Raw genomic sequence first — 13,712 nt, 5'->3', positions numbered from 1 at the left:
AGGCTCCAAATTCGAACATTGTGTTTGTTTACCTGTACACTAACATGGAAAGTCGCTTCATCACTGAACATGATGCATTGTCTGTAAGTGCTATCATTGTCAATAGCATCAAGAATCTCATTAAAAAATGCCACATGTTTGCGTTTGTCATCAGGATGCAGAGCTTGTAACAGCTGTAACTTGTATGGCTTCATAACCAACCGACATCTTAAAACACACCAAATTGTTGTAGGCAGTTGTAACTCCCAAATGGCACGATGAGTTTATTTTGAAGGACTATGTCAGAAAGCAGTTTGAATTCGTGCAACATTTCCTTCAGGAACATGAGGGCGGTCAGGACTCTTTCCTTTACATACACATCCGGTATCTAGAAGCTGTCGATACCACTTGCGAATTTTCCACCCATTTGGAGCATCAATTTGATACCTCATCCTGCAATGTCTTTGCACTGTAATCACGGAACTTCACTTTGCAAACTCGAGAACACACAATGATTTCTGCTGTGGAGTAGCCATTTTAAACATATGACGGTTACCAAGCAAAACAGAAGACAGATGACATCTAGCGGCTATTAATATAAACTAGACTCTGTATTTGTTTCACCAACAGCCGAACTGAGGAGCAGCAATCAATAGTTTGGGCAAAATACTACTTTGTAATACATATATTCTTTTTGAAACACACTGTATTTTAAAAGCGGTCAGTTGCATGTACAAGCTGAAACCATCAATGAACTCAGAATGCCAAAAGGTGCTCTATCAGTGCTGCCGAAGTTACTGTTTAACAAACATTTAACAACATTTTACTATCATTTAACATAAACACACCTGTGTGAGGATTGTGTTATTCATTTATCATCAACTATTATTTATACTTATTGCAAATGGTTTGAGTGGGACCAAATGTTAATAACCTCCCATTTATTAAATATTGTAGTAATATGCTAGTTTAATGCAGAAGGTGGTCAAGTAAAGTCAAAGTAAGTCTTTAGAAGCTAAGAATACTGTATATTTTGGTGGGAATGGCCTTCAGCCAATGAGAATCAGGCAGTGGCAGAGCTAAGCTTGGTACTGGAGATGGACACTTAGTTCTGAGAGCTGGAAGGAGGCGGACCTGCTGAAATAACAAGTGGCATTCAGCTGTGAAGATGGTAGATTTTGGGTGGTCAACAGCCACTCGAGTACTCTTAACTTTCAAGGTGACTTTAATTTTCACGAGTTCTAAGTGTGTTCCAGTTCTGAACTTTGATTTTTCTGCTTGCATTATGGAATTAAGAGTGGAGACAGTATATGTTTTTACTATTTAGCTGATGTATGTAGGTATGTGGTCACCATACCTAAGCTTAATTTATTTTGAGCTGGTGAATATTTCGTGTTTTGTAATTACAGAATGGGATTTAGTTTTCATGCATCTTTGATGATTAGCTGGGGTATCTGCTACCATTCTTGTAATGCACTTAACGCAACTTTACTGCTTTTCAATATGCTTTTATTTCTGATTGTATTATAACTATTAACTGTAAGACGCTCTTTCCAAATATTTATGATTATTTGATTGAACAAACCAACAATTATTCACATGATCCTCTAGTGTTTGTCAACATCAATTTCAGGCATTAGAAAAAATATCCTTTTGATTAATTATTTAATCTTCTCTCATATTTAATACAAATGATCATTTTATTAATTTGCAATTCCAGCGAATCCATAGACTATTTGACAGCAGGATCACAGATACAAATTATTATCTGCAGTGAGTTTAGCTGCTAGGCATGAAAGCAGACACATGCAGCTCGACTCTATGACTTCATCAAGGCTACCTTTGTAAACAGTCGTGCATAGCCCAATTACCAATCTACTGTGTTTAGCCACTTGAGCCAGGTTACAGCTGCTGTAAAAGACTAGTAATGTCACAAACTGAGCATCTTTTTCTTCTTAAACTTTCGACGCGCAGGTCGCCGAAGTGGCGTCAAATCGAAAGACCTGCACCAGGCGAACAGTCTACCTGACGGGAGGCCCTAGCCACACGACATTTCCATTATTTCTTAAACTTTACCCATATTCCACCAACAATCTGTGCTCTCTTTGTACTCTACAGACCAAGCGTCTTCCTTCTTTTTAAAGGTGTTTCAGTTTCCTTATTTCATAATTTGTAAAAACTTCAATATTTTTCTCCTTTTTACATCAAAAAGTGTTACACACAATAATGTGATAAAAAACATCTTAAAACAAGCAAGGTTAAATTTATCTTTATTTTTGTTACTCACATGGTCCAGAAACTTTGCCAATTTCTTGGCCAGGTCTGTATGAATACATTCATTACTCAAATGCAAGGACATTAACTGCTTATGCCACAGCAAGGATATCACATTTCATAACAGCACCACTTATCCTGTACTTTGAATTTATGACTAGAAACACAACTGTGCTTGAAATTTTACTGCTGTACTTGGGCAGGTATTTTAATGAAGTCAGAACTCACTAGTCTGCAGTTAACTTTGACCTCCATGTTGGGCAGTGATAATCAAACATTGTTCAAGCATTATTGCAACATTTCAAAACAGCTGTTAATATTGTTGTTGTTGATGTAGCTCTCCATACTACTCTATCCTGTGCAGCCTTTCATTTCTGGATAACTACTGCAACCTACACCCTTCTGAATCTGCTGAGCGTATTGATCGCTTGATCTCCCTCTACAATTTTTACCCTCCACGCTTCCCTCCAATACTAAATTGGCGATCCCTTGATGCTTAACAATGTGTCCTGCCAAATGATTCTTTCTTCTAGCCAAGTTGTACCACAATTTCCACAATTCTGTTCAGTACCTCCTCATTAGTTAATTGAGGTACCCATCTAATCTTCAGAATTCTTCTGTAACACCACATTTCAAAAGCTTCTATTCTCTTCTTGTCTAAACTGTTCATGTTTCACTTCCATACATGGCTACACTCCACACAAATACCTTCAGAGAGGACTTCCTAACACTTAAATATATACTCGATGTTAACAAACTTCTCTTCTTCAGAAACGCTTTCCTTGCCATAGCCAGTCTACATTTTATATCCTCTTTACTTCAACCATCAGTTATCCCTCCTTAAATCGCAAAACTCATCTACTCATTTCCTAATCTAATACCCTCAACATCACCTGATTTAATGTTCCTACATTCCATTATCCTCTTTTGCTTTTGTTGATGTTCATCCTATACCCTCCTTTCGAGACACTGTCCATTCCGTTTAACTGCACTTCCAAGTCTTTTGCTGTCTCTGATAGAATTACAATGTCATCAATGAACCTCAAAGTTTTTATTTCTTCTCCATAAATTTTGATACCTACTACGAATTTTTCTTTTCTTTCCTTTACCGTTTGCTTGATATACAGATTGAATTACACAGGGGATAGGCTACAATCCTGTCTCACACCCTTCCCAACCACTGCTTCCCTTTCATGTCCCTCGACTCTTATAACCGCCTTCTGGTTTCTGTACAAATTGTAAATAGTCTTTCGCTCCCTGTATTTTACCCCTTTTGCCTTCAGAATTTGAAAGAGAGTATTCCAGTCAACATTATCAAAAGCTTTCTCTAAGTCTACAAATGGTAGAAACATAGGTTCCTCTTTCCTTAACCTATCTTCTAAGATAAGTCATAGGGTCAATACTGCTTTATGTATTCCAAAATTTCTACGGAATCCAAACTGATCTTCCCCAAAGTTGGCTTCTATCAGTTTTTCCATTTTTCTGTATAGAATTCGTGTTAGTATTTTGCAACCATGACTTATTAAACTAATAATTCGGTAATTTTCACACCTGTCAACACCTGCTTTCTTTGGGATTGAAATTATTACATTCTTATTGAAGTCCAAAGGTATTTCACCTGTCTCGAACATCTTGCTCACCAGAAGGAAGAGTTTTGTCATGGCTGGCTCTCCCAAGACTATCAGTAGTTCTAATGGAATGTTTTCTACTCCCCAGGCCTTCCTCTGTCAAATTCTTCATGCAGTATCATATCTCCTGCTTCATCTTCATCTACGTCCTCTTCTGTTTCCATAATACATCGCCCTTTTATAGACCCTCTGTATACTCCTTCCACCTTCCTGCTTTCCCTATTTTGCGTAGGACTATTTTTCCATCTGAACACTCTATGTTCACACAGGTGGTTCTCTTTTCTCCACAGGTCTCTTTAATTTTCCTGTAGGCAGTATCTATCTTACCCCTAATGATATATGCTTCTACTCCCTTGCATTTGTCCTCTATCCATCCCCTTTTAACCGATTTGGACTTACTGTCAATCTCATTCTTGAGATGTTTTTATTCCTCTTCACCTGTTTCATTTAATGCATTTTTATATTTCCTCATTTAAATTCAATATCTCTTCTGTTACCCAAGGATTCATACAAGCCCTCATCTTTTTACCTACTTGATCCTCTGCTGCCCTCACTATTCCTCTCTCAAAGCTACCCATTCTTCTTCTACTGTATTTCTTTCCCCTGTATCTGTCAATCATTCCTAATGCTCTCTCTGAAACACTCTACAACCTCTGGTTCTTTCAGTTTATCCAGGTCCCATCTCCTTAAATTCCTACTTTCCTGCAGTTTCTTCAGTTGTTTTAATCTACAGTTCATAACCAATAAATTCTGATTAGAGTCCACATCTGCCATTGGAAATGTCTTATAATGTAAAACCTGGTTCCTAAATCTCTGCCTTACCATTATATAACCTATCTGAAACCTTCCAGTGTCTCCAGGTGTCTTCCACGTAGTATAAGTATATTCATGGTACACGTATATTCATGATTCTTAAACCAAGTGTTAGCTATGATTAAGTTCCGTTCTGTGTAAAATTCTACGAGGCGGTTATCTCTTTCATTCCTTACCCCCCTTCCATATTCACCTACTACTTTTCCCTCCCTTCCTTTTCCTACTATTGAATCCCAGTCCCCTACGACTATTAAATTTTCGTCTACCTTAACTATCTGAATATTTTCTTTTATCACATCAAATATTTCTTCAATCTCTTCATCATCTACGAAGCTAGTTGGCATATAAACTTGTACTACTGTGGTAGGCATGGGCTTCGTGTCTATCTTGGCTACAATAATGCGTTCAATATGCTGCTTGTAATAACTTATCCACATTCCTACTTTTTTATTCTTTATTAAACCTACTCCTGCATTACCCTTATTTGATTTCACATTTATAACCCTGTATTCACTTTAGCGAACTTCGCTAATTCCCACTATATCTAACTTTTAAATTGTGAGACATTTCCAGGGGCAGATGTGGACTCTGACCACAACCTATTGATTATGAACTGTAGATTAAAACTGAAGAAACTGCAAAAAGGTGGGAATTTAAAGAGATGGGACCTAGATGAACTGAAAGAACCAGAGGTTGTAGAGAGCTTCAGGGAAAGTATTAGGGAATGAGTGACAAGAATGGGGGGAAAAATACAGTAGAAGAAGAATGGGTAGCTCTGAGAGATGAAATATAGTGAAGGTAGCAGAGGATCAAGTAGGTAAAAAGATGAGGGCTAATAGAAATCCTTGGGTAACAGAAGAGGTATTGAATTTAATTGAAGACAGGAGAAAATATAAAAATGCAGTAAATGAAGCAGGCAAAAAGGAATACAAACGTCTCAAAAATGAGATCGACAGGAACTGCAAAATGGCTATGCAGGGATGGCTAGTAGACAAACGTAAGGATATAGAGGCGCATATCATTAGGGGTAAGATAGATACTGCCTACAGGAAAATTAAAGAGACCTTTGGAGAAAAGAGAAGCACTTGCTTGAATATCAAGAGCACAGATGGAAACCCAGTTCTAAGCAAAGAGGGGAAAGCAGAAAGGTGGAAGGAGTATGTAGAAGGTCTATACAAGGGCGATGTTCTTGAGGACAATATTATAGAAATGTAAGAGACTCTAGACGAATATGAAATGGGAGATATGATACTGTGTGAAGAGTTTGACAGAGCACTGAAAGACCTACGTTGAAATATGGCCCCGGGAATAGGCAACAATCCATTAGAAATACTGACAGCCTTGGGAGAGCCAGGCCTTACGAACCTCAACCATCTAGTGAGCAAGATGTGCGAGACAGGCGAAATACTCTCGGACTTCAAGAAGAATATAATAATTCCAAACCCAAAGAAAGCAGGTGTTAACAGATGTGAAAATTACTGAACCATCAGTTTAATAAGCCACAGCTGCAAAATACTAACATGAATTCTCTACAGACGAATGGAAAAACTAGTAGAAACTGACCTCAAGGAAGATCAGTTTGGATTCCGTAGAAATGTTTAAACACTGACCCTACAACTTATCTCAGAAAATAGATTAAGGAAAGGCAAACCTACGTTTCTAGCATTTGTAGACTTAAGAGAAAGCTTTTGACTATGTTGACTGGAATAATCTCTATCAAATTCTGAAGGCAACAGGGGTAAAATACAGGGAGTGAAAGGCTATTTACAATTTGTACAGAAACCAGAAGGCGGTTATAAGAGTCGAGGGACATGAAAGGGAAGCAGTGGTTGGGAAGGGTGTGAGACAGGATTGTAGCATATCCCCAATGTTATTCAATCTGTATATTGAGCAAGCAGTAAAGGAAAGAAAAGAAAAATTCAGAGTAGGTATCAAAATTTATGGAGAAGAAATAAAAACTTTGAGGTTCGTCGATGACATTGTAATTCTATCAGAGACAGCAAAAGACTTGGAAGTGCAGTTAAACGGAATGGACAGTGTCTCGAAAGGAGGGTATAGGATGAACATCAACAAAAGCAAAAGAGGATAATGGAATGTAGGAAAATTAAATCAGGTGATGCTGAGGGTATTAGATTAGGAAATGAGACGCTTAAAGTAGTAGATGAGTTTTGCTATTTGGGGAGCAAAAAACTGATGATGGTCGAAGTAGAGAGGATATAAAATGTAGACTGGCAATGGCAAGGAAAGCGTTTCTGAAGAACAGAAATTTGTTAACATTGAGTAAAGATTTAAGTGTCAGGAAGTTGTTTCTGAAAGTATTTTTATGGAGTGTAGCCTTGTATGGAGGTGAAACGTGGACAATAAATAGTTTAGACAGGAAGAGAATAGAAGCTTTTGAAATGTGATGTTACAGAAGAATGCTGAAGATTAGATGGGTAGATCACGTAACTAATGAGGAGGTATTGAATAGAATTGGAGAGAAGAGGAGTTTGTGACACAACTTGACTAGAAGAAGGAATCGGTTTGTAGGGCATATTCTGAGACATCAAGGGATCACCAATTTAGTATTGGAGGGAAGCGTGGAGGGTAAAAATCGTAGAGGGAGACCAAGAGATGAATACACTAAACAGATTGAGAAGGATGTAGGTTGCAGTAGGTACTGGGAGATGAAAAAGCTTGCACAGGATAGAGTAGCATGGAGAGCTGCATCAAACCAGTCTCTGGACTGAAGACCACAACAACAACATCTAACTTTAACCTATCCAATTTCCTTTTTAAATTTTCTGGCCTACCTGCCCAATTAAGGGATCTGACATTCCATGCTACAATCTGTAGAAATCAAGTTTTGTTTCTCCTGATAACAACATTTTCCTGAGTAGTCCCCACCCGGAGATCCAAATGGATGACTATTTTACCTCCAGAATATTTTACCCAAGAGGACACCATCATTATTTAAACATACAGTACAGCTGCATGCCCTTGGGAAAAAACTACAGCTGTAGTTTCCCCTTGCATTCAGCCATTCGCAGTACCATCACAGCATGGCCGGTTTGGTTGATGTTACGAGGCCAGATCAGTCAATCATACAGACTGTTGCCCCAGCAACTGCTGAAAAGGCTGCTCCACCTCTTCAGGAACCACACGTTTGTCTGGCCTCTCATCAGATACCAGATACTCCTCCGTTGTTACACCTACGGTATGACTGTCTGTACCAATGAGGCACATAAGCCTCTCCACCAATGGCAAGGTCATGGTTAATGGGGGGGGGGGGGGGGGGGGGGCAGAGCAGTCAGAAGCTGTTGATATTATATCCCTTAAAGTGAGATGCACTTAAGGATCCATGCTCACTACAAATAAATTTTAATAACATGTTCATGAAACTTCGTATTATTTCATTACAATCACAAAACACGTAAATTTTCAAAAATATATTACACATATACAGCAGATTTCTTCTTATACTTTTTGCTTGTATTTTCCAATGAAGGATAAATGTTTTAACCTGCAATGTCATAATGAAATACATAACTTGTTTAAAACAACCTACATATAACTATCGACAGTTACACAGTATGTACTGAGGATGGCAGAACTTACCTCTTCCTCCTTATAGTGTTTAGGACTAACTTCATCGTACGCAATGTCTATTTCATCTATACTTCTTTCAGCTAGAACCTCTGGCGTCAGGTTGAGGCACTGCAGGCAAACAGAGAGATATCAAAAACTGTCCAGACTTTACATAAACTACTTTTTTAAACAAACTTTATTACCAAAGCATCAAATAACAATTATTAGAAAGATATTCAGCCTTCTTTGGAAAATATAAAACATGATCAGCAGACCTCACAATGATAACAAATAAAATTAGCCTTTCTATAAACTTTATTAAACAGTCACAAGTACAGAGGTATGCAATGAGAAAATTTCAGTGGTCCAAGACAGTGAAGGGAGAAAGAAGACTACCTAAATTATAACTGAAAGCTTTTACTAAAAGTTTACTGCATCTTTTAAGAAAAAAAAAATGCATGATAAAATATGAAAGTGAAATCTAGAAAATGAAAGAAAGAAAGAAAGAAAGAAAGAAAGAAGAATGAAACATTAATAATAAAAAGACAAAAACAAATAAATGTCAGTAGGTGTTACTTCAATACATGTTTGAATATTTGAAATTTGATAGCTACCCAAAAAACCTAATAGCAGCACAAAAAAACAAAAATATATTTCCATTAGGTGGTTGTGTTAATAATTACTCTTAACTGAAAGCTAAATCAGTAATTTTACTTACATTTTCAGTAGAACCATTGTTGTTTTCATATTTTGTCTTGATGGATATGTTGAATTTTGGTATGAATGAGCACTGAAACAAAATTTGAAAAGAAAATTTTAATGTTCTCATACAGGACTAATGTATCACATGTCAAACAAAGCCTTCACTGGGAATGGGTGGAAGGCAAATTTGTTCTAACACTATAAACTGCCCTTAATCTTAAACATTCACTAAACTCACAGTTTCCGTCTTCCAACATCCAACAAAGATATGAACATATCATGGTGCTACTAAGTAGTTCTTTTACAGGAGGGTATGTAGAACAGAGCTGTAGAAATCTCACTATTAGCGTATTAATTACAGAATGACTTGATTTATTAATGGTATGTGGGAAATGGTGATATCCATATTTATTTTTACTTATTTCTTTTAATGAGTGATAAATTTATGACAGTTTCACCAGAGTTCATCCTTCAGAAAAATCTAAGCACAATTTCACAATAATGCTGTTATGGAACTCAGTATATGTCATATAGAATTACTACTAGCAGAAACTATCAAGAGAAGAAAGACAATTAATGAAACTTCCTGGCAGGTTAAAACTGTGTGCCAGACCGAGACTCGAACTCGGGTTCATATCAGCGCACACTGCACTGCAGATTGATAATTCCACTCTGGAAGGTAATTAATATTATCTTTTGTGCAAAACACAATTTTAGCAAAAACATTCAAGTGATGGAGGTAACAGAAGAGAAATTGAGTATCATTATGCTTCAGGATTATCTATAAGTGGCAATTCAGGTATTTTTCAATAAACTATTTCTGACAATGAGACTGACATGACAGTTACCAAAACATAATTTACACCCGGCCTGCCACAAACGGCAGTTTCTCAGAATGATATTTATATTAACTGTTATCCATAATGCCAATGCAATTTAATGATGGTAAATATAAGTGTGTAGTATCAGAGCAAAGTGACACATCATCTGGAAATATGAACAACGATCAAGTATGTCTACATGAACTTTCTAAGATAAATGATCCATATATATTCACCATGAATGGTGGACAGTATGTAGGCTACATTAAAGTATGAGCGAGTGATTTTTTCCCCTTCTGTTTTGTGTGGAAAAGTCAAAACAATCATCACTAGTGGGCATTTAAGAGCAGCTGCAGCAAATGAAAGACTATCTTCCAAATGAAATACTGAAAGCTGAAAGATGTGTTCCCTGCTTTTTGACTTGCAAACATAGAAAGTGTGGAGTCTGAAATCCCCTAGTTTCCCTTTAACATTATTCTCTGAAGGATAATATTTTCTTGCACCACATCATCATTTGGAAGATGTGACCAAAATGCATTGCATCCCTACTGGAATGAAACACTGATGTAATTGAAAAATGTGTAATTATCTTTTAAAACAAATTTCAAAGGTACAATCATAACAGCAGAACAATGCTACAAAATGGTTAATGGTATCGTGCAAAAGCATGCAAAAATAGAAGCATGGAATATTTAACAAAGGTATGAACCTCTTGCTCAGTGACTCCAAGTTAGTGGATGTCAAATATTCTGTGCTTCAAAGTTTTCATTTACATGTGTCCAGCAAATGAGGAATTTCTGGTTGTATGATAATCATTTAAAGATACACTCTTTTTTAAATCTGGTTCCGTGATCATTGAACAGCCTATTGTCACCAAAGCATCAAAAGATTATTGCCACCATAGAAGAAGCATATAAAACTGAAGCTCACAAATGTGAATACGAAATTTTAGTTGTGGTGACATACTGATCAGTGGCATAATCCAAGATCTAGATTAGGTTGAAAGATGAATATTTGATTGTAAGGTGAAAAGTCAATGAATGAAATGAAAGTAATTATAATTCTTGTTATAACACATATTTTACAAATACTACATTTCAATGAGTGCTTTATGTGTCATAAAGTAGACAGGTGGTATTGTGGTATTGGTAGTTTCACTGACCCCCCCCCCCTCCCCCCACACACACACCCAACAAACATCATGGCATTTCATTGAAGAGTAGCTGAATACTTTTCTGGTTAATTTCTTTCCATGGGATTTGTATGCACATTGACAAAACATTAACAGTGGTTGCTGAAAGACTATGACCATAAAAGTTGCCAACAAACCACATCCCAGACTTTTCATAGGACAGCATGTCACATGAAAGTTCAGCCCAGAGAAAAAGTGTTCTCAGAACATGGCACATCCAATGGAAAAATGTCATGCTGAAATATTGCATACGGGATTGTCTGAAAGAGGGAGTAGTATATCAAGGACTAAACTGTAGCAGCTGAGTTTCAATTGGTCCTTAATATGTAGAGGTCAAGATAATGTGTGGTATCCAAAGTCATACCAAAATGTAACACTACATTCGCTCCTCAATAGTGCCACTACTACTACAGTAGCCACAGTAACATCTACCACTATGTGGCCATCATTATACGACAGGTTGATGTGAGATTTTAAAACAGATTACATTTCGTCCCTCCATTCAACAGCTTTAGTTTTCAAGGGTTCATTGCAGTCTAAGGCATTAATTTTCTTAACAATGGAAGCCAACAAAATGGCATACCTGGAATCAATCCATTCAACAGTGGAAAGCATTGAAACATTGTAGCAATCAGCTCTGAAGACAACTCCGATGACAGAGCCATGCAATATGCGTCCTGCCGAAGTGGGGTAGCTTATGTGTCTCAGTGGTACAGGTAGTCATACTACAGGTGGACCTACATTTATGGAAAGTCTTGACTAACATATTGCTTCTGTTTTCAGCAGTTGCAGGGGCAACAGTTTGGGTGGTTGAGTGACCTGGACATATGACATTATCCAATACTTTCCTCCTACATTAGTACTGTGAATGGCTGAAAGCAAGGGCAAACTACGCCTATTATATTTCAGATGGGCATGCAATTTTACTGCATGGCTTAATAATTATGTCACTCTCTTGGGTAAAATATTCTGAAGGTAAAGTAGTTCCCGACTCAGATCTCAAGGCAGGGAGCACTCAGGAAGGTGTTCAGGGGGTACTCAGGAGGATGTCGTCATAAGGAAATACAAAATTACTCTTCTATGGGTTGCTGCGACAATGTTAGATTCCTTAACAGGATAAAAAGGTTCAAAATTTTAAAGGGCAAATGGATAGGTAGGTTAGAGAATTTAAGAAGAGAAATGGATAGGTTGTAGTTACATACAGTGAGAATCAGTGAAGTCCAGTTGCAGGAAGAATAGTATTTCTGGTCACGTGAATACACATTAATCAGCAAAAAAATCATATAAGAGTGATGCAGGTGCAAGACTAATAATGAATAAGAAAATGGAAATACAGGTGAGATACTTTTCAGCCCCCCTCCATCCCCTGCCTGGTGATTACACAACCAGAGCCATGATGCACACAAAGCCAACAGCCACCACAGTAGTACAAGTTTACAGGCGAACAACCTTCACAAATAAAGATACTGAAAGAATCTTTAATGAGATAAAATAAATTATTCAATTAGGTAAGGGAGATGAAGATGAAAACTTAACAGTGATAGGTTGCTGGAAAAGAAAGCAGAAAGAATATGGACCGTGGGCAGCAAAAAAACTGACAACGGCCTAAGTTGAGAGGTTATAAAGTGCAGATTGACAATGGTAAGAAAAGTATTACTGCTACAGAGAAATTTGTTAACATCACATACAGATTTGTGTGTTAAGAAAGCATAAACTTTCACAAAAGTGAGACACATGCAGTTCACATAAAAGAATAGAAGCTTTTGAAATATGGTTTAGCAGAAGAATGTGAAGATTAGTTGGATATATTGAATAATTAATAAGAAGGCACTGAATGAAATCACTGAGAAAAGAAACATATAAAATTGTGTACAGGCAGTCAAGGCTTGACTACAGTAACCACGTTCAAATGGATGGATGTTGCTGTAATTACACAACCATGAAGAGCCTTTTGAGGTAGACTTGCAAGGAGAGTAGGTGTGTCTAAAATTATATAAGTCTGGCTGTAACATTTAATATTAGTGCTAACTATGGAAACATTTTGAGGTAAAAATTAGGGCCAAAGAGCTAAATGAGTAAGTTAGAGTGTCAAGAGTGAAGTTGCAAGATTTGGTAAAGATCAGTAAAGGCAAGTTGGTGATTACTGCTATGTGGTGCAACAATCAATAACATTCAGTAAAATAACTACGTCTAGGACACTGATTCCAGTAGCAGATAATTGTTTAGCATTTGAAGTCTGTCATTTTAAAAGCTTATTCTAAAGTTTTCCTCTTTACTTTCTCTGATATGGCTGCTAGGTCTAGGAGAATGGAGGAAACTTCCTGGAGAAAAATCATGGGGCAGGACTAGAATATCAATTTACAGTATGTGGTCAGCAGAATAATCTGCAAAAACTGTAAGGAAATGGTACAGATAGTACAAAACATAAGAACAGCTGCATCAACAATGCACTGTCTATAATGGGTGTGATAATCCCATTGAGGAAGTAAAGGTAGAACTGAAATAAAAAGAGTACCACAAATTTTACTGTCCATCTAGATTGCATATATTTTTAAGATTATAACCTATTGCAGTTGAAGTAATGCACACACACCTGAAAGCTACATGCGTAAGCAGTGTGTTATCATCTGCAAGAGTGCACTGAAAAAGAGCTACACTGTGAACTTCTAATACAGCCCACCACAGGCGAGTGGCTATTTAAACCCTGCCACGCTACGCTCATGCTCATTTATCATG

General features: G+C 37.2%; 1 protein-coding gene across 1 annotated transcript in view; it reads right to left on the bottom strand.

Moving 5' to 3' along the window:
- The window catches only part of LOC126168145 (cytoplasmic phosphatidylinositol transfer protein 1), a 77,012-nt gene that overhangs the window by 43,841 nt on the left and 19,459 nt on the right, over nt 1-13,712 (bottom strand). The window contains exons 5-6 of the mRNA XM_049920533.1: nt 8,980-9,051; nt 8,292-8,390 (exon numbers count right to left, since the gene is read on the bottom strand). Of these exons, the coding sequence (XP_049776490.1) occupies nt 8,292-8,390; nt 8,980-9,051 (171 nt within the window). The remainder of the gene's footprint in view (nt 1-8,291; nt 8,391-8,979; nt 9,052-13,712) is intronic.

The sequence above is a fragment of the Schistocerca cancellata genome, chromosome 1 (assembly GCF_023864275.1).
Source record: "Schistocerca cancellata isolate TAMUIC-IGC-003103 chromosome 1, iqSchCanc2.1, whole genome shotgun sequence".
Lineage (NCBI taxonomy): Eukaryota > Metazoa > Arthropoda > Insecta > Orthoptera > Acrididae > Schistocerca > Schistocerca cancellata.
Note: the sequence above shows the minus strand (reverse complement) of the source record. Positions and strands in the feature narration are given on the sequence as shown.